Here is a 20691-nt window from a genome sequence, read left to right as displayed (position 1 = left end):
ATTTTTAAGAACATTGAGATAGGATCCAGGAAGAAGAGCTGTCCTGGCTCTGAGTTCCTCCCCCACCCAGAGGTTGTCCTTGCAGCGGCTGAAAAGGACACTGTTAAATCAGATTGAAAAAAAAAAAATAATGTCCCTTCTAAACCATGCTTTTCTATTAAACACAAGCCACATTTCATCTTGCCCTTATTATTTCAGAACCAAGGTCACACCTACTCTGTAGCAAAAAGCATAACAAACCGTAATCCAAAGTTATGAGCAAGGCTGCCTTTTCTCTGATGTATCTGGGTCACGAGATGGAGAGATCAAAAGAAGTGAGCCACCAGGGGAAACATGAAGCAGCTAGGGACTCACCGTGTTTTGAACCACGTTGGTGAGGGCTGACAGCATGCCCCTCGACCCTGCCGCCCCTGGCGGAGGAGAAGTGTGGGGGCCCCCGGCAGGGTCCTGATCTGGAGTCACATCTGTCATGGTAAGAGAGAACACCCCTGTTAGAATGTGGTTTGCTGATCTGAATGTGGGCTCTTTCCCACCGTGTAATTGTGCACATAGTGTAATAAAACTGAACACGAGGTGAACATGCCACTCACTTTCAGAAAATCCATTTTCGGCATCAGTTGGTACCCCTTCAGGAGATCCAGAATTGACACTGTGGATTCGCAGGGTTGCCCCGGCCTTTTCCTTGACTGCAGTTAACCCATGACCTGTAGGTAAATAAATATATAGTTAACAGATACATTATAAGCCCACACAATCTGTAACCCCTGGGCTGATCACACAAAACATGGCCTTGTGGGCGTCCACCCTGAATAAAACAAAATGCTCAACAGCAGGGCATTTACATCCCCTAGGGTAGGGCCCAAAGATGAACTCAACTTGGTCAAGGCTGAGTGACCTGAAAGAAGCCACCTTCCTTTTGTGACTCAGTTTCCTTCCTATGTTTCCAGACCCTCTGCCTTTCACACTGGCTGTTTGCACACTGAGATTCTAAACTCAAGCCAGCATCTTTGAATGACATGGCTGTCTTATCTTCCTCATGCTTTTTTAAGTGTGATATGGCTGATATGTCATTTGTTTTTGTTGTTGTTTGCTTATTTTTTGAAGTCCTAGCACATTGCAGGTACTCAGTTAACACTGGCTGAATTGAAGTCAGATGAGCTTCAATACATTTCTGTGTATGAACCTAGACATGGTGGCGGCACATGTCTGTGATCCCAACACTCAGGAGTCTGAAGCAGGAGGGTGCAAGTTTGAGGCTAGCCTGGTCTACATAGCATGATAGGCCAGTGTGAGCAACTTAGCAAGATCCTGTCTCAAAACAAAACAAACAAAATAAATAAAGCCTCAAAACTCAAAACAAACACACAATCACTGCATTTCCTTAAAAGTGCACCATGAAAAGTCTTGGGCTAACCTGGACTCTAAATCTAAAATGTCACTCAGTGGGAAAAATCAGGAAGCAGTAACAGTCCAAACCAGACTGAAGGTCACTGGTTTTACTCCACTGGACAGGAAACACCTGTGTTTCCAAGAAGGGACTGTCCTTTATTTCCAAGACACTGGCACAGTTATGATTCAGTAAGTTCTTGATGAGTGAGTATAGAGCACTGAGCAAAAATCAGTGACTCGATAGAAAAAAGTCTTGTCTCCATTTCATTCAAAGACAGTGGGACATCCTCCACTAAGATGGGTTATAGCCTTTCTGTATTTCCAGACAGGATGAAGCAATCAAAACATGGGTAGCTCACTGGGGTCCTCATAGGTATTGGAGAAGGAAAAACAGCCTGTGCTATCTCCATCTGGGTGCCTGCCCCCTGCTTTGATATGCAAGAAGAAAGGAAGGAAATCTTCAGAGACCTTGGGTTGTTCAAACATAAGGCAGTGATAATCATAACACCTAGGGGCAAAGTGCCAAGTCAGAGCTAAACAGAACCAGTCAAAATTACAAAGCACTGTTCAAATGACTGTTTATCCATCTCCAGAGTTAGAGGAAGAAACAGATGAATACAAAGAATGTATTTTGAACCTGATGTCAATGCCTACAACCCAAGTAAAAATCTGGGGTGGGATGTGTGTGTGTGTGTGTGTGTGTGGCATGAGCTGTAGTCCCAGAACTAGGGAGGGAGAGACAGGTGGATCCCTGGGGCCTGATGTCCAGACATTCTAATTGAATCAGTAAATTTCAGGCCATGTGAGTCAAGCTGTCCCAAAAGGCAATGTGGACAGCATCCTGAGGAGTGGTATCTGAGGCTAATTCTGGCCTCTGCACACACTCACATATGCACACCCACATACAAACGCATCATACAAACAAAATGTTATTTTAACAATTATAACCTGATTTATCAAAGCAGCCTCAACACAAGGCAATGATATTCACTGGTCCGTTTCAATGAAAATTATTTGTCATCATATATTACCTACAAATGCTGAAAGCCTAGGAAACATGATTTACAACTTTAATTACAATAGAAATATGGGCCTACACTCATGCAGATAATTAAACACAGCTCAAACTCATTACTGAGTTACTTAAAAAAAAAAAAAACACAAACTGTTAAGCCTAAGACTTAATTATAAGCTTTCAATCTGGCTTGAATTAATTCTTTCTAGCCTCCAATGAATTCCAAACATTTCAATAGAATTTCACTGAAATTTCAGCATTTAAGTCATTGACTTCAGGTTGTTGTTTTCTTTTTTAAACGAAACAAAAACCTACGAATTTTCCAAAAGGAAAATCTCCACCCATGATTCACAGCTATAGATTTCTGAGAGCCAAAATCAGAGCAAGTGAGCTTCAGAGGCTGGGAGCACAGCCTGCTCTGAGTTCAGTTAGCCTTACATTCATCATTATCCCTTTGACCCTCTCCATTCTTGGCAGGTTAGACTTTTGTCTGTTTCTTTTTTTTTTTTTTTTTTTTTTTTTTTTTTTTGGTTTTCCGAGACTGGGTTTCTCTGTGTAGCTTTGGAGCCTATCCTGGCATTCGCTCTGGAGACCAGGCTGGCCTCGAACTCACAGAGATCCGCCTGCCTCTGCCTCATGGGATTAAAGGCGTGCACCACCAACGCCCAGCTTCTTGTCTGTTTCTTTGTTTGGAAGAACAGCTTCTCACCATCTCAGAACACAAAGGACTATCAGTTTGTAGTCCCAGAACTTGGAAGGCAGAGGTAGGAGGATCAGGAGTTCAAGACCAGCCTCAGCTATCTAACAAGTTCAAAGCATGCCTGGGCTCCATGAGACATTGTCTCAAACAACACAAAAAGACAAGGGGGAAGCCTTACAAATGACAACATAGAAGTGTACATAAACTGTCTGTAGAAAAATCCTTTTTTATTATGGAATGAAACAGTTTTTAAGGTGCATGTAAGTAAGATATATTTATATTTAATGGAACAGGAAGCCAGGAAACTGCTGTTTTCTGATTAACAGTTCTAATTTTTTGTGTGAGTAAAAAAAAATATTTCTGGATTCTACTAGAAATTAAAAGTTAAGCTTACATTTACCAAAAAGCTGTAAATTTTTTTATAGGTAAAGTAGATATTGCCACACCCTATGTAGTCAAGTAACTTCTAAAGCTTGACTTAGTGTGACATCTAGTGCCCAGAGTAAGGAAATCATAACAGAGCCACCAGCACTTTGATGACTCTGTTTCCAGAGACAGTGGATGTATTCTATCAGCAAGAGAAAGACAACCAACTCTCGTGACACGATTTAGTGTAGTTTGTGGATTAACTTCTGAGGCTGGGGCTGGAGCTGGTTTTCATACTGCAGTAGAAAGTGAATGCTGGAAAGCAAAACAAACAACTAAAGCAAAACCAGAAAAACAATAAACCCAAATCAAAATAAGACTGTCACAGGACAGCATCATTTATTAACATTCAATGGTCAGCTGGTATTTTAGCCACCTACACTTACGCTCTAAAGAAAAGCAGTCTACACCGAAGTCAAGCCAGGAACTTCGGTTACACCCTTTCTCGGTTGTGTGATGTTAAGTAATTCATCTCTCGTGTTTCTGCTGCTGTGCTTTCTCTGCCAGAATTACAATATGTACTTTCTAGTGATGTGCTAAATCTCTCCACTGTGGGCATTACTTGATCCTGTAGGATATTCTAGACACTGTGCTACAAAGTTTAGAATAGTAAATTATCTACTTTTCTTAACAGTGGTGTGTTAAGAGGTGGTGTTACAACCCTCCCATAACTGAGAAAACTGAGACCCGTCAAGATGACATCACCTGCCAAAGGTCCCCGAGTTGGTAGGTGGGAGGTAGATTCAAACCCAGTCTGTCTGACACCAGAACCAATCTGTGTACTCATTACTTCATACTAAGGAAGTTTTGTGTGTGAGTCATTGTGGAGTGCCATTCTAACCTTGATTTTCTAACTCCTCGGAAGTCAGATCCTTGCTCAAGAACTTTCTCCTCTAAAACATTTTGATTTGAATTTGGCTTGCCTCACCGTGACCACAGAGCAAGGTAAAGTTCACCTTCACATTGTAATCCCACTCTAGCTACATTGTCCCAGCCATGCTTTGTAGGGCGAGGGCTTGTAGTCTGGAATCACCCCTGTGCTGTAAGATGTGGGGTTGCAGTTGGCTTGTGGCTGTGAGATTTGGGATGATACCATACACCAGTTTCATTTCCTTCTTAAGTCCTCTTCTTGTTATAATAGCAGAATGTAGTTTTGTTGTTGTTGCTAGAAAAACATACAATTGAGGCTGTCATCCTCAACTAAAACAAACTAAATGCAATTTAAAAAAGATGCCCATCAATTTTCCTTCTGGAAAACTCTTCCCTCTCCCAAATGATGGCCAAAGTTCTCTGTAGTCAAATGCTCACATATACCCCTACCCTAGGTCAGGGTTAAGAGTAAGTGCTACTAAGCTGACAATGTTCTCATCAAAGTCCACCAGAAACCCACAAATCTTGTCCCTAATACAGAGATTACAAAGCACTTTGGGAAACAGTAGCATTACTCCCATCACCCTTTTCATGATGACCTGGTGATGGCTAGTCTTGGTTGTCAACTTGACTACATCTGGAATTAACTAAAACTCAAATGGTTGAGCATATCTTCAAAGGATTTTTTTTTCTTAATTAAATCCTTTGACATTGGAAGGCTCACTTCTAATCCAGATCTTTTGAGGTGGGAAGATCCACCTTATATCTGGGCCACAGCTTCTGCCAGCAGCCTACATAAAGGACATGGAAGAGGGAAGCTAGTTCATCTCTTCACCGGCATTAGAGCCTACTTCTTTGGGATTCAGAAGACCAGTTAAGACAACCAGCCTTGAGGACTAAACAACTACTAGATTCTTAGGCCTCCCATTGGTAGACAGCCATTGTTGGACTAGCAGGATCACAGTCTGTCAGCCATTCTAATAAATTTCCATATATATTCACATCCATTCTAAAAGTTCTGTTCCTCTAGAGAACCCTGGCTGATATAAGGGTCTCTAAAATTCCTAACACTTAGGAATTTTTACATCATCAGCATCACTTTGAGATAGATAGATAGATAGATAGATAGATAGATAGATAGATAGATAGATAAAGATTCCCTTGCAGTCAATGGCAATTTGTACAGAGGGGAGTTTTCATAGGAGCGCAATTTTGATGAGTTTGCCATTCTTTGTAATAAACACTGATGCTATCTGGATAGGTCTGATAGAAAGTGTCATCAGAATGTGAAAAACTGAAACTTAGGCAAGGATTCGAAAGAGAAGAACAGTGATTTTGAGAAAGGAAAAAACCTTAATATGATCAGATGTATTCTATCACCCAACCAGATAGATATTCTTGTGTTAGGTATTTAGAGTCCTAAAACTGTCACAACCCACTTTTCAAATAAACATTTAGGCCTTCAGAGGATGGAGTAATACATTACTCCATTCTGTAGGGGTTTGACTCTGAAATCTTTATGTCTTAGCACTGTCAGCTCTCATTTTCATGACTGGACCATTACTTTACTCTTAGCAATACATTCTAAAGGGAAGCCATGTCTATTATGTGCTTGTGGGAAGTCATAGCTGATTTTCATAATATTGCCTTGAAGTTATCAATATTATCATTTTTTGTCATTTTTCTGTGTTTTTGACATTTCCTCCCTTTGGTTTCTGTATGGAATGACAAAGATTTTTATTGCATTTTATGAATTTTCCCACAGGCATGAATGGCAGATGATTAAGTCTTCTTAGACTGTGACACATTTTGTCTGTGATGCAGATAACTTTTAAGAGGGAGGGTCCCCTGAAAAGAACTGTTGGCTGAGAAATGTTTGATTTCACATATACATTAGGACAGTCACTTCTTTTCATTTCCTTTTACCTTAGAGTCAAAGTAATAAGCCACAAGACAAGATAGAACAATGTAGAGGAGACAAACACCCATCAGTAGGCTGTTTCCATCCAGCACAATGGCTACTCATTTGTAATTCCTTCTATAGGTGGCTATGAGGTAGAAAGTGGGAAGGGACCTTAGGCTTTCTCAAGTTCCCCGGACCACTCTTTTTCAAATAGAGAACCCCTGTGTCTCAATGAGCACCTACAAAGTGTAGCAACTGAGCCACAGTGTCTTACTGTGTCTCAGCAGGTTAAAAGTACCCAAGACTGGGTCTCACATCCTAGCACCCCTGGATCAGTGTGCATTCCAAGAAAGCACCACCTTCCAAATGTTCCTATTCTCTGTTTGCTTTCCTGCCAACTCTCAATACTTACAAGGGTTGTACTGTTGTGTTTCTGCCTCTGTGAGCTTTGCTTGTGTTTCCAGTGCTGTTGGCAGCCCTATGTGAAGGACTATGTTTTGCTGCCTATCTGCAACTGAATCACCCTAGGGGTAACATGAAGCTTTGAGTGGAAATCAATCGCAGTTGAAGGCGGTTATTTTCTTCCTTTACTTTCTGCAGGCCATTTAAAAAGCTTCAAGAGTGTCTCTGTGGCTGTGAGTGTCCTGTTTTCTAATAAGTTTCTTTGCCCCACGATGATAAACTGTTAATGCTACAAAGCCCTGGGATTGACATTGTTTCTGAATGTCATGGAAGTTACCCCTCAACACCAATTTAGCAGCTCAGGCAGGAACCCATAACTTGAAACAAATGTGTTTTTCTATTTCTTAATCTTTAAAATTTTTTTTACAATTTTACATATGTACACTTTTCATACTTACTGACTAACCTCACCTCCTATGTCCTACCATCCACCCGCCACCTTCCCCACAAATCTCTCACCCATTTTGTGTGTGTGTGTGTGTGTGTGTGTGTGTGTATCTCACTGACATTAACCAGGGCTGCCTGTGTGACCATGGCTTAGTCATCTTTTGGAGCCTGATGGGCTCAGCAGCATTGGAACCCATAACTTTACAGAATCCCTGTTCACAGATGGTCCCATTCCAACCTCCACTTCTGACCGTGATTTTCCAATATCTTTTGAGAATCCAACTCCTGACCACCACTTTCAGCCTTGGGACCCCTAGCACCATCTCCCCTCATGCTGGTTGTTTTTAGTTCTTGTGTTAGGTACAAAAAATTTTATCTATGTTTGAAGTATTATGGATTTTAGGATGGTTCAACATGCACCAATCAATCAACATGAATACAGCACACTGGGTGTGGTGGTGCACACATGTTATCCCAGCACTCAGGAGGCTGAGGCAGGAGAATCACAAGTTCAAGGACAGCCTAGACTACATAGTAAGACTCAATCTTAAAAATAAAAATCTATGTGTATATCCGTATTTATATATATGCATAAATATGTGTGTGCCTATGCAGATATCTACATTTTAAATCCATACTTTAAGGGATAATAAAAGATAGTGGCTTAAAACTACCCCAAACAATACTGACTTGAACCCTGAAAACAGACTTCCCATGGGCAAATGTTAGACTCCATCAATATGAGCTATATCACCATCTCTTGTCCCGTCAAGCTTCTGAACTCTGTTCTGGTGCAACACCCAACACTTACCTACTGTGGCTGATGCAGATGAGAGCAGAGATTTTCCCCAGGATCCCCAGCCTGCCCATCCTCCTGCCCGTGGTGGGGAGTCCACAGCCTGCAGGAGAACAAATTAGCAGCAGGTCAGATATTCACTTTGCCCCTGAATGGAAAAACATTCATTCAGAGAGGCAGAGAAGATTCCGGAACAAAAAAACCCACCAAATTAACCATATCTCTCGGACTTATAGTTTATATGGGCCATAAAAGAGTATCTTGACCCACACTGCAGTATGTACTTTGTAACCAAACTGAGTAATGGAGTTGTTGGCTCCTGTGGACTTGGCCCAATGTGAGAAGGGAGTTGTACTCCTCCTCCCATTCCATGAAAGACAGGGACAAGGACTGGCAGGGTTAAGGTGGGGTTAGGGGAGTGGAGGGGCCAGGGAAATGTAGCACATTAGAACACAAAAGTGATGCAAAAACATTAAAAATGACCCTGATTTAGTCCATTCTTACAGGGTTAAATAAATGTGCTTTTCAAGACGTTTAATTTCCAGACTTGTGGAGTGGGGATGGAAATGGTAGTGTGGTTGGTGGATGGTGGTGTCCAACATTGACTAATTGTTCAATAAGGGTGTCAATTAGCCTGGAGACGGGTGCAGACAACAGAAACTTTTATGGCATATTCGAATTCAAGCTTTTTGGCTCCACTCAAATGATCCCTGTCACTCCAGCCCTCACCTGCAGGGGTAAAACTGTTCCTGGCCTATGCAGTCAAATTCTGTCTCCCTGGATTCTGAACTATAGACTGGAGACTGTGGTTTTGTGTGAGCAACAGAATGTGAAAATTCAAGCAATGTGGGCCCACCCTATTCTATTTGCCAAGCAAATATTAATATCTCAGGCCTGTGGCCTCTAGTCTTGGGACTGGCTGCTTTATGTTCTAGAAGATTCCCTCAGTTTTGTTTCCCTCCCTGCCTCTTGATCTCTCTTTCTTGTCTCTCTCCCTTTCTTTCTTGTTCTGGTCACTAATCTATCCCTTGGGTCAAGAGGAGTGCTTAATGGTATTTGTTGGCTAAATGACTGATATTCACCCATTATCAAGCTCAGATCTGCAACAGATTCTGCTGATCACATTAAGCAAGTCTGGATGCAGTTAGTGGAAGCACAGCTTTCTCTTACTGTTCACAAACAGACCATAGAAAGCAAAGGAAGAATAAATACATCAGGAGTCAACCATGCAACATACCAGAGCATTTTTATGGAAAGGAAGGGATGGAGGGAGGGAAGGGAGAAGGAGGCTTATATAATCCGTAGACTCTGTAGCTCCCAGGCTGGCTGTCAGTCATCCCCAAATCCCTTTCCTTGCTGCCTCTCACTCTTGCAGCCAATGGTGGTATCATGACCAGTTTTTCACAAAGACGTCTATAAAGGGAGAAGCTTTGGCTTTTGTGATAAATTTTCAGTTATGGCCTTTGCCAGCTCTTTCTCCTTCTCCTGCCCTGAATGTAGACATGATGTTTGACAGTAGCAGTCCTTTCTGTTGCTTCAGAAAAGGTCAAGGAAGCATCATCCTTGGTCCTGATGCTGTGGAGCACTAAACCAACGGCCAGGAGCTGCTTATCTCCATGTTTTGTATTATGGGAGAAAAATCCATCACTCTTCCATAAACCACTGTGTTAGACTTTAGTTATTTGTTTCTCAATGCATTCTTAACTGATTTACCAAGTAAATACCAAACATCATCCATTCAGCAGAAAGATGTGAGCAATAGGAAAGGTCATAGAATTGAATTGCTTGGATTTGAGTTGTGGTTCTGCCATTCCGGGCAATGAGTTACTAAAGCTCGTCTAAGCACTCATTCATTCATTATAAAATGCAAGACATGGCAGAGGAGAGCTCTCAGAAGGGTGGGGTATACTCAATGCTATCATAGACTTTTATGAAATTGTACATGGAGTATACTCAAATATATATATAATATATATATATATATATATATATATATGGATATGGATATATGTATATCAGAACCAATTACCCCCACAGGATTTGTGAATTTTAAGAGAATTATTTCATATAAAGTTGTGAGTGAAATCCCAGCCATATAAACACCCTGTAGAGGCTAGGAAGTAACAACATGAAACACCAGCCTTAAGACTATGAAGTAGAGCTTTGTAAGATGGCTGTTAGTCTGTCTGGAAACAGAGAGAGGTTACATGAGTGCAACACCCATTACTCATGACCTTGGTGGTGTCTACATTGATTGCCTCATTTGGCAATGGAATCCAGTGGCAATTTTGTGCCTTCGGGAAGACAGATGTAAGCCGATGACTATATCATTCTTTCATATGGCCAATCACTGGCCATGATTAGGAAGAACAGTGCACATAGGTGTGACAACCTCTGACTCAAATTCACAATATTTAATATGCCTGGCAGCTGGTAATTGGCTAGCAAATGGAAAAAGAAATGTCAAATGACTCTAGAACTTTTTGCCATGTAATAAGCAACACTTCAACTGCTTGATTAAAGTCCTTGACATAGAGCTAAGATATCTTGGCTAGTTATAAGGAATATTTATGATTAATAGAAAAATCAAGTGGCTAGATGTGCACATTTTACAAAAATATAAACTAAAGATTAACCATGAATTATATATCTCATCATGAATGTTGTCACCACTAACTGGTTATTATGCCTATAAAATTGCAGCATAGGACCAATGAGATGGCTCAGTGAGTAAAGGCACTTGCCAGGCAGGCTGATGGCCTGAGTTCAAGCCCTAGTAAGGGCAGAAGGAAGGAACCTTCTCCACAAAGTTCTTCCACCTTTACATGTATTCTACGGCATGTATAAAAATAAAATAAGCAGAGTGGGTCAATTCGCATCTCACATTGTTAAATATTGCCGTAAAGCTGTTTTTTCTCATCCTTTACCCATGTACCTCCCACCTCCTTTAACAGAGACCATCACGGCCTAACTCAAAGAGCAGAAATCATCCCATGGGAACTCTCTACACTGTCTTCTTCTTCTTACAGATTCAGAAGAATGACCTTATATAGTAGGAACAAATCAGGCTTGGATTTATCAAGGACATTTAAAACATCTCCTGGCATAAAGGCATATATGTAGATAAAGCACTCATATACATAAAATAAATAAATAAATAAATAAATAAATCGTTTTTAAAAATCTAAGAGAAATCCATCAAATACAAAGAGCACCCACATTTAGATGGAGAATATATATTCCAATAGTAAGGATAAAAGACCAACCTGGATGTCCCATTCCCCAAGACAGATGAAGAATCGGGTACTGTGTATATCTTGTACCAGGGATGTTGGCCATTGGACCCAGGAGACCAAGCCTTCCTTAAGTTCTGCAACTCACGGCACAGATACTCTAAAAGGAGCCTCAATATGGCAGGGAGGTTGCAAGCTGTCCTGGGGACCTACAGCTCTGTCAGAAGGTCTGGCTCACAATATCTCTGTTATTTCCAAGTAATTTTCTTCCCTGATGAGTACACATAATTCAACTCTGGGAAGACTTAAAAATTAAACACAGAAAGGATAAAGCACCAAAGCCATGCTATTAATGGTTTTTGTGCACATTTCACCTTTTCTGTACTACTAATATTTATAGAACTTAACAGAATGACAAGGTTTGAAAACCAATTTACAATGAATAGCTGAATTACCACAGTAGAGACTTATGCTAAAATTGTTCCACATTTAGGAATACTATATTAAAATTTAGGTCTTTAAGCCTACTGTATAAATTTAATAGCTTTATAGCAATTACAAAGTACTCAGCAAGGTTTTGTAATCTATAGATAAATGAGGTACTTAAAAAGGAAATAGAATGTATCATATTTTTCTTATTTAAAACATTTGAATGTATTCAACTTGGGGGAAAATGGACCAAAACCCCACAGTGACACACTTCCTCCAACAAGACCATACCCACTCCAAGAAAGCCATACCTCCTAACAGTGCCACTCCCTATGAGATTAAGGGGGCCAATTACATTCAAACCACCACAGAAATCCAAGTCAAACTATATCCAACAATACTGCCTCTGCCCTATCTTTTCATCATTACCCATTTATTTTCAGCATTTAGTATTATGATTTCAGTTATTTTGAGACCACTCTTACATACATAGTATGATATTATTTATGCTTGTTAGATTGAGTTACAATTAAGTTAATTCCAATAAAATATGTATAGTCCAGGTCAGCAAGGCATCCTCATTAGGTAAGCCATGCTCCAGAGGCAGCCATAATAAGCAATTCTATTATCTCTACCTCTATTAACACCTGATGCTCTGCTAATTAGCATTCTGAATTGCAGAAATGGATTTTAATTGGTGAACACAGCACACTTTTTACCAACACCCTGAATATCTGAAAAGAAAGGTATTCAAGATTTGTAGATAGTTTAAATATATATGCGGGTCTTCTCACCTTTACATGTTCAGGCATAGGAAAGGCTTTTGGGCCAGCTGGTCTAGCTAATCAGTGAGCCCTGGCTTCAGTGAAAGAAATTGTCTCAAAAAGTAAGGTGGAATACAAAGACGTAGGACCTCTAGCCTCCACATATGTGTGCACACATGTGCAAACACTGTATTGTACATGTGCACCCATATATACAACACATACACACACACACACACACACACACACACACACACACACACACACACACACCAGAATCTAAAGAAACTTGAACTGAGCTGTGTCTTTTAAGGGTTGCTAGGCTGGTACATTACCAAATCTTGCAAGATCCGTAAGATCTTGTATCATTCTCAACCAAGTTTAACCTTTCTGAACTGAGGAGGAAGATTTACTTGATCCTCAAGACTGGTTTAAATAAATGTTCCATTGAAGGCTTCCCTCATGCTGCAGCTATAACCACTTCTATATGGCTGCCTGCCCTAGCGAGGCTGCAGAAATCCTGTAGATACCACATTTCTCAGCTTGCTGGTGACATTCAAGTGGTAGAGTTGTCAAATGAGGAATCCTAACATCCAATGTTCAAGTAAGGATCGGGACTTTCTCCCCCAGATGTTTTGAGTAAATTGTGCAGAAAGGCTTAGCTCCCTGGCTTCCAAAGTTACAGAAGGCATCCTGAAGACAGATAATTTCCTTTTTTTTTTTTAAAAAAAGATTTATTATACACACATACTTACATACATACATACACACACACACACACACACACACACACACACACACACACACGCACACACACACACAATGCTCTGCCTCCAGGCCAGAAGAGGGCACCAGAGCTCATTATAGATGGTTGTGAGCCACCAAGTGGTTGCTGGGATTTGAACTCAAGATCTCAGGAAGAACAACACTGCTCTTAACCAATGAGTCATCTCTCCAGCCTGTTTTTTGTTTTTTGTTTTTTTTTTTTTGGTTGTTGTTGTTGTTTGTTTGTTTGTTTGTTTGTTGTTTTTTCAAGACAGGGTTTCTCTGTATAGCTTTGAAGCCTAACCTGGAACTCGCTCTGTAGACCAGGCTGGCTTCAAACTCACAGAGATCCGCTTGCCTATGCCTTCCAAGCACTGGGATTAAAGGCGTGCACCACCACCACCCGGCAATCAGATACTTACCTTGAGAGCATAATGGTGTGATCCTTCAGAGCAGTGTGATGGAAAGTCTCGACCGACAACATGATTGGATAAAGATAACCTAGGAGTGCCTAAAGCATGTCTATGAATGTGTCTGATGGAGTTTTCAGAGACAATCACATACGAGGCCGCCAACTTTGGGAGTGTAATAATCCCTTGGTGGTTTCATAACATTACGGCGTTATTAGAAGACAGTAGTCATATGAGGTAGGACGCCACAGGGGGCAGTATCCTGGGGCCGTAGATTGGTCCTAGCCTCTTCTGGTAGCTTCCTTCTCCCTGCTTCCTGTCTACCACAAGGTGAAACACGTCCTCTGTGATATGCTCTTGCCACTGTGATGTTCAGACAAAGTCATTATGGCCGGAGCCCCCTGGAACTCTGACTCAGAGTTAATATTCCCCCTCCTTAGGTTGTTTGTGCTGGGTGTTTGCAAATGGCAACAAAAAACAACTGATACAGTAGCCACTTGGTAGACTACTGGCCACATGCTGTTCTCTGGCCCTGTCTATCATGGTAGAGTCTCCACTCAGTACGGTAAAAGTGAACATAATGGTAGTACCCAAATTCAAAGCAACTCTGCAGACACAGATCTCTTAAAAGACAGATACTTAAGCAGTGTGACAAAATCTAACGTGTTTTAGAAGACATTTTTCCTACAGAAATGTCTTTAAAGGATTGACGAGACTTTATCAGGATTAGATACTTTAGGATCAAGCAGGCTTTTGAACTTGACTATTTTCCAATACAATCTTTCATTACTAAGGAACCTGTGTTCAGTAGCCAAGTAACCAATTTAGAAATGAACTTCTGTTTCAAGGGCTTCCTTCCTTCCTGCCTGCCTCTATTTTTTCTAAAGAGTTTATTATTATCTGGCTTGATAGTTATTTTCTTCACTGCAAGAAGATTGCCTGTAAATACCCAACAAGAGGCAAATATGATAAATGACCAGTATTTGAAGATTAGGCACAAAATTAATCACCTCTATAATCGCAGCACTCGGTAGGCTTTAGATGGGAGGTTGAATTAGAAGTTAGCCTCGGGAATATGGCAAAACCTTGTCTCAAAACTCCATCTCCTTCCAAAAAAGGGTATCCACAGGGAGACACTGGCCTAGTTTATCCTGCAGAGGGAGAGGTGCAGGTGCTGAGGAGATGGGCACCAAGTGAGCTCTGTCTCTGGTCCCCAGCAAGGTGACAAGTGATAATAAACTGATCTAAATGCTGAAGTTCTCCATGGTAGACTCTTAGCTATGCGCAGAACTCCAAAGGTTATCCAGAGACCCCCGGTCCTTGTCATCTGGAATTATTAAGACTAACACCATAATATCTTTTGTTACCCACTGAGCAGTCCAGGACAAGCCACTTGCCATCTTCCAGCTTAGGTGCCTCACCTACCTAGCTTTGAACTATTACAAGGAGTGAACCATACAGCACATCAGGTGGCCAGCAGAGCTCCTGGCGTACAGGCCATGTCCAATGACTGATGGCTATCGTGATTCTTAACACAATGATAAAAATACAAATATCAGACCCAGACATTCCTCTTTGAATGTCTTCCTTCCCACCACACAACATGCTTTAAGGATGCATGTGGTGTCACAGCACATCTTGAACTCTCAAGTCCCAGCGGCAGAATTTGGCATAAACTAGGTGAGTTAAATATGGTATCATTTCAGAATGTGGTTTTGAATATCCCTTTGAAACTTATTCTGGAACTGAATTTCCATGAGATAATAAGAATTGGGACCTTTAAGGACTAGCTAGAAGACTAAGGATGTAGCTTGGTGGGAGAGAACTTGCCTAGAATTGGAGAGACCAGGCTTTTGAGTCCCAGCACTCAAAACAACCAACTGAACACAGGTGACCAGGGCTCTTTCATCATAAATGGATGAATGCATTCATGGGCTCAGTCCATCAGTGGGTTAGCCTGGAAATGGGACAGCTCTAACAGCCAGTCATCGAGGTGTTTCATGTATGATCTCTTATCAAGTGATGCCTTGATTTGCTTTGGGACACTGCCATCCAGAAGGCCATCATCTTATAAAACCCCTAAACCCTGGTGTAGAGCTATGAATCAGAATAAGGCTCTATTATCGATAATTTATCCAATCTGTGACAATCTGTGTTGTTTTTAGCAACAACTAGCCATTGGAGACTGGGTGTCAGGGGGGGGGTTAGTTTAAAATATGGCACTCTTACCACGTCATTCTGTTCTTTCAGAGGTACTTCAGATCCGGTATCTCCCTCCAGGCTGACAGAATCAATGCACTCGGCCAGCGTGTCCTCAGTCACTTCTCCATTGAGGGAATCCTCCTCAGTAGCACCGGCCTTGGACTGCTCTAGAAGCCCTGTAGGGGCAGTCTCTGCACATGCAGCTGTGGTCTCATGCTGCTCTCCTGTGTGGTCAGCTGGCACTGGCTCATTTGAAGTCATAGCTGGACCACATTGCACTTCTGCATCTTCAGCTGGGGAGTCACTATGGGGCATCTCAGCAGCATCTTCTTTGACTTTATTGGCTATGATGTCACTGGCATCATCAGACATTTTAATATCTGCCAAGGGGATCACAAACACTTGTGTTGGCAACCTTAATTCAATTCAATTATGCCAAGTGGGGGTAAGCTTTCTTTTACCAAGAAATAATTCTTCTATGTGACCTTGTGCAGCCAGAGTAATGGCATATATATATATATATATATATATATATATATATATATATTAGCCCTGGTCCTTGTTGAGTGTTGTCTTACATGGCAATAGAAACGCTGGTAGCTACTGAGGATCTTGGCATGGGAAGGCTGTCTTCATTTCTCTGAGTGGCCCTAAGTGTTGTCACAAGTTCCTTGTAGTCACAAGTGCCCTTGCCAGAGTGAACACAAGAAGGTTGGACATGATGGAGAAGCAGAGTGACATGGAGAAGGTGACATGATGACAGGAGCAGAGACTGAAGTAATGCACTTTGAAAATAAAGCAAGGGGCAACATGCCAAGGACAGAGGCAGCTACCAGAGACTGAAGAAGTCAAGGAACCCATCCTTCCCTTCCAGAGACTAGGAGGAACCAGCCTTGCCAACATCTGATATAAGTTCAGGGAAAATTCATGTCTGACTTCTGACCTCTAAACGTGCATATGTTAGTTTTGCACTCTCATCAAACACACACATGGCTCCTTCTTAAGAAGGACTTAAGCACACACATGGCTCCTGGTGACCACAGTCCTTTGTAACAGATAAGAGCTCATTGTGGCTCTCAAACTCCTGCCTCTGTTCCACAGACATGGAATAGATGACTGATGGTTTTAGGGGCTCAAGGAAAGGGGAATGAGAAGTGACAGCTAATGAAGATGAGGCTTCTCTTGGAGGTGACAAAAATGTTCTAAAGTTGAGTGGTGGCAGTGGCTGTATAGGTGTGCTAATACACCAAAAACCACTGACCAGAATGCCTAAAAATAGGAAACCCTACAAAACGTGGATTTTATCATTTGTGAATTATAGCTTAATATGCTGACATAAAGAAAGGTCTATGCCCAGTAATTCTAGTGGTCAAATGGACATCTCTCCATATCTTATTCTTAAAGGCTGGTCTCTTTGTCTTGTGTGTTTCTCACAACAAATCCTACATTTCTGCCAATAACAGGCTTAAAATCTCAGTGCTGTTGTTCAGGAAACCTTCACCCTCTTAAGAATACATAGTATATTGAAGTCATGGACTCTAAAGAGAACCACAACTAACTGCCATTTTCCTAAACCAGTACAATTTCTAGCTACATTCTAAACCCTTATCCTTGTGTCCAGAGACAAGTACTTCTTGCCCTTCATCAAAGAAGCTGAGATGAAGATTATTTCAGAAAGCCAAAACTGGCCTGTGGGGTGCTCAACACCAGTCAATACATTTACAACACAACTCTTACACCTAAGGCTCAGGGGACACTGTGGAAGAGAGGAAAGAAAGATCTTAAGATCCAGATGACCAGGACGACTACTTTGAGATGGCGTCTTCTATATATGCCAGGGAAGCTGTACCCATGAAATCTTAACAATATAGTCATCCAGTCAAGATCTGCATAACGACAACAACCAGCTGACAAGCTGAAGTGGATGGGATAAATGTCACAAGGCTCTGCCTCTAAATGAAGGGCTACAGACAATTAGAGGCTGCTGAGAGGAGACTTGGTGTTCAGGGATGGACCCCATAGGTTCCCTAAGCCCAAGCAGTCAGCCATAGTCAAATACACATATGAGTAGCACTAAATGGACTCAGCAGTTGTATTTATATAAACACATGTGTGTGCATATTTACACACATATATGTACACATATGTAGTATTCATTAATAAAGAGGTCATGAATTTAGAGGGAATGGAGGAGTTGGAGGGGGAGACGGCATGGAAACTACGTAAATAAAGTACTCTGCATAAAATTCTCAAATTAAAATTTTAAATTAAAAAGAGAATAAAAAACCTGCAGAACTATGATTTACTGAGTGCTTGCAGTGACCAGGCTATGCAAATGCATTTTTTTTTTTTAGTTAGATACACTGAGTTCCATTTTCCAGATCAGAAAACCGAGGCTTAGAGGGCACACTTTCAGTAAATGGCAGAGTTTGAGAAATGTCTGACCTTGAGATTGAACCCTTCAGAGCTTTTGGTGTTCAGAAGCCACGCCCACTTTCCTACTTCTTTTCACTGCCAGGCCCTCATTGTGGACCTGCGTATGAACCTTTGGGTTTTCCTTCTTCCCTTCAGCTATTCCCCAAATGCATCTTTGCCTCCTGGGTCTAGTTATATGGCTTTACTGTCTATGGCTCCCCATCTATAGCCCCACACCCCTTATTGCAGCCACACACACCTACTGCCATCTGAGACTGGAGCTCTGATCCCATTAGGATTGGCTCCCACTGTTCCTTTCCAAACACGAAATGAGACACTACTGTCTGCAGACACATTCACAACAGACTGCAGCTGGCTATTAAAATGTAATCCTCCACAATGGGAGGGTCTGGAAGACATGGCCTTCACTAATGCTGTAGGACACAAAATAGTGAGAGGGTACCAGCACATTCCAAGGGCTTTGGCATTGCTCTTCTCCTTTTACCAGACCAACCTTTACCAGGGTTGAAGACATTGCTGCTCAATTGGATGAATTAAATGTAATGGGTTTAATTGGGTCAAGTAGCCTGGCTGCCAGGGCAGCAAAGGGCAGGTGAGCTGTACATAGTAATGGGCAGCACAGGCAAAGCAATGTCTATGATGACACGCATGGCTCTGTGGGCTTTGGTAATTGCTGATCGATCAGATAAGAAGTCTGTTAAGTGTTTAATATCTCAGAATTGGGCCAACGGATTGCTTTGCTTATATATTTAAGGACCAGGTAAAACCATCACATCCTTCATTCTTTGTGTCTCCCAGCTAGATTTAATGTTTCTTCTGAATTCCCAGAGGTATTGCTTTGCTTCTACCTCTTCTTGGGCAATTAGAATTATCTGATTAGTTACTTGAGGCATTGTTCAATGAAGACAAGGATCTTGATTTTTTTTATTTTACATATGTGTTCTGCATATATTAGGAAGCTCAAGAAATATACTCAACACTTAAGATTGTGTAGAGAATGCCTGTGCTCTTCTGGCAGGTGGTTCCAAATGACTCTATATCTTCACATCTCAGATGTGTTCTGTCACCATAACAAATTCCTGAGATAATCAATCTATGAAGATGAAGGGGTTATTTTTGACTCACATCTTGGGAGGGTTTGGTCAATGCCTGGTTAGCCCATAACTTCTGATCAAAGTCACACCTCTCTTTAGTGCCAACTTAGGGGCTAAGCTGTGAGCACATGAGCCTTGGAAGAAAATTTAACTTTAAATATAAACTCTAAAATTAAATCAGAGTATCTCTTTTAATGTATGTAACTGGTACTTCAACATTCCTGTAAGCAAGTCTACAGATGGGAAAGGCAAAGGTTATTCTCTTTGCTCTAGCTGATGTGTGAAGTCTAAGGCAGGGTTGGCTGGGGGCAGTCAAGGAATCTGTCCAAAACCTTGTTGGAGCAGTAATGATGGCTCAAGGCCACAGGAGCAGAATAGAATGGACTGGCTAGCAGGGGGCGCTTGAAAAGCTATTGTCATTTAGGAGCCCATAATGAAAACTTTGTGAGCTGGGCCTGGCCTAGGGTAAGAGGCTGACAAAGTGCAACTTGCTGCTGAGACCTTGCCCTTCGCCCTGCCCTGCTTGAGTAAATAAACTTTTATTGAACACAGATGAACCTTTCTGTTCACATGCAGTTTGGCTTCTCTATGGTGGCAAATCACTGCAGATGCAACACAAACCATGTGCTATAAAGTCAACTGAGATGGAAACACTAGCTTTTGAGCCTAGCACACTCTATAGCCCCATGCCTGGGGGCCTAAAGACTCCTCTCTTACTCTTGTCTTCTTGTCCCATCTTCCAGAGAAAATTTTTCAAGAAGAAACAGCAGGTCCACACATCAACAGCATTTTAATCTCTTGTTTTTTGCTTGTTTGTTTTATTTTTTTAACTATAGCCCATCACAGACCTTGTCTGATGCTTTTATTTCTTTGTATACTAATTTGAACACCCTTATTATTAGTCTGGATCATTAAGAAGCACCAATGAACTTTATTTTTCTTTAGCTTTTTTGTTCGAGACAGGGTCTTACTATGTAGACTGGCCTAGAACTTGCTATGTAGACAAGGCTGGCATCAGGCTCACAAAGATCTGCTTGCTTCTACCTCCTGAGTGCTAGGATTAAAGGTGTGTATGGCCATGTGCAGCAATTTCAACTTTTCTGCAAGCAGGAATATGAGAACAAATGTGGCCATGACAAACACTAAATGAAAACCACAATGGACACTTTATGATTTGTATTAATTATGTTATTATAACACTCACAGGTATTCTAATATACTGTGACATATACCATATGACCTACACGAATGCCAATGAATTTTAATTTATATCCTAAGATGACCTATATTGCTCTATCAGGGATGAAATATCCAGAGGTCTTTAGTAAACATTCAAAGTTTATCACTGGGTGTCTATCCTTTGAGAGGTCTCAGCTACCATCCAATTAGATGTATGTTTTAGGGCATGCC

General features: G+C 41.3%; 1 protein-coding gene across 2 annotated transcripts in view; it reads right to left on the bottom strand.

Annotated features, from left to right (window-relative positions):
* The window catches only part of Fam114a1 (family with sequence similarity 114 member A1), a 58856-nt gene that overhangs the window by 34014 nt on the left and 4151 nt on the right, over positions 1–20691 (bottom strand). For both annotated transcript variants that reach the window (XM_027390734.2, XM_027390735.2), the window contains exons 2-5: positions 15779–16131; positions 7964–8051; positions 591–704; positions 355–464 (exon numbers count right to left, since the gene is read on the bottom strand). In XM_027390734.2, the coding sequence (XP_027246535.1) occupies positions 355–464; positions 591–704; positions 7964–8051; positions 15779–16123 (657 nt within the window). In that variant the 5' untranslated portion in view covers positions 16124–16131. The remainder of the gene's footprint in view (positions 1–354; positions 465–590; positions 705–7963; positions 8052–15778; positions 16132–20691) is intronic.

The sequence above is a fragment of the Cricetulus griseus genome, assembly GCF_003668045.3.
Source record: "Cricetulus griseus strain 17A/GY chromosome 1 unlocalized genomic scaffold, alternate assembly CriGri-PICRH-1.0 chr1_1, whole genome shotgun sequence".
NCBI lineage: Eukaryota > Metazoa > Chordata > Mammalia > Rodentia > Cricetidae > Cricetulus > Cricetulus griseus.
Note: the sequence above shows the minus strand (reverse complement) of the source record. Positions and strands in the feature narration are given on the sequence as shown.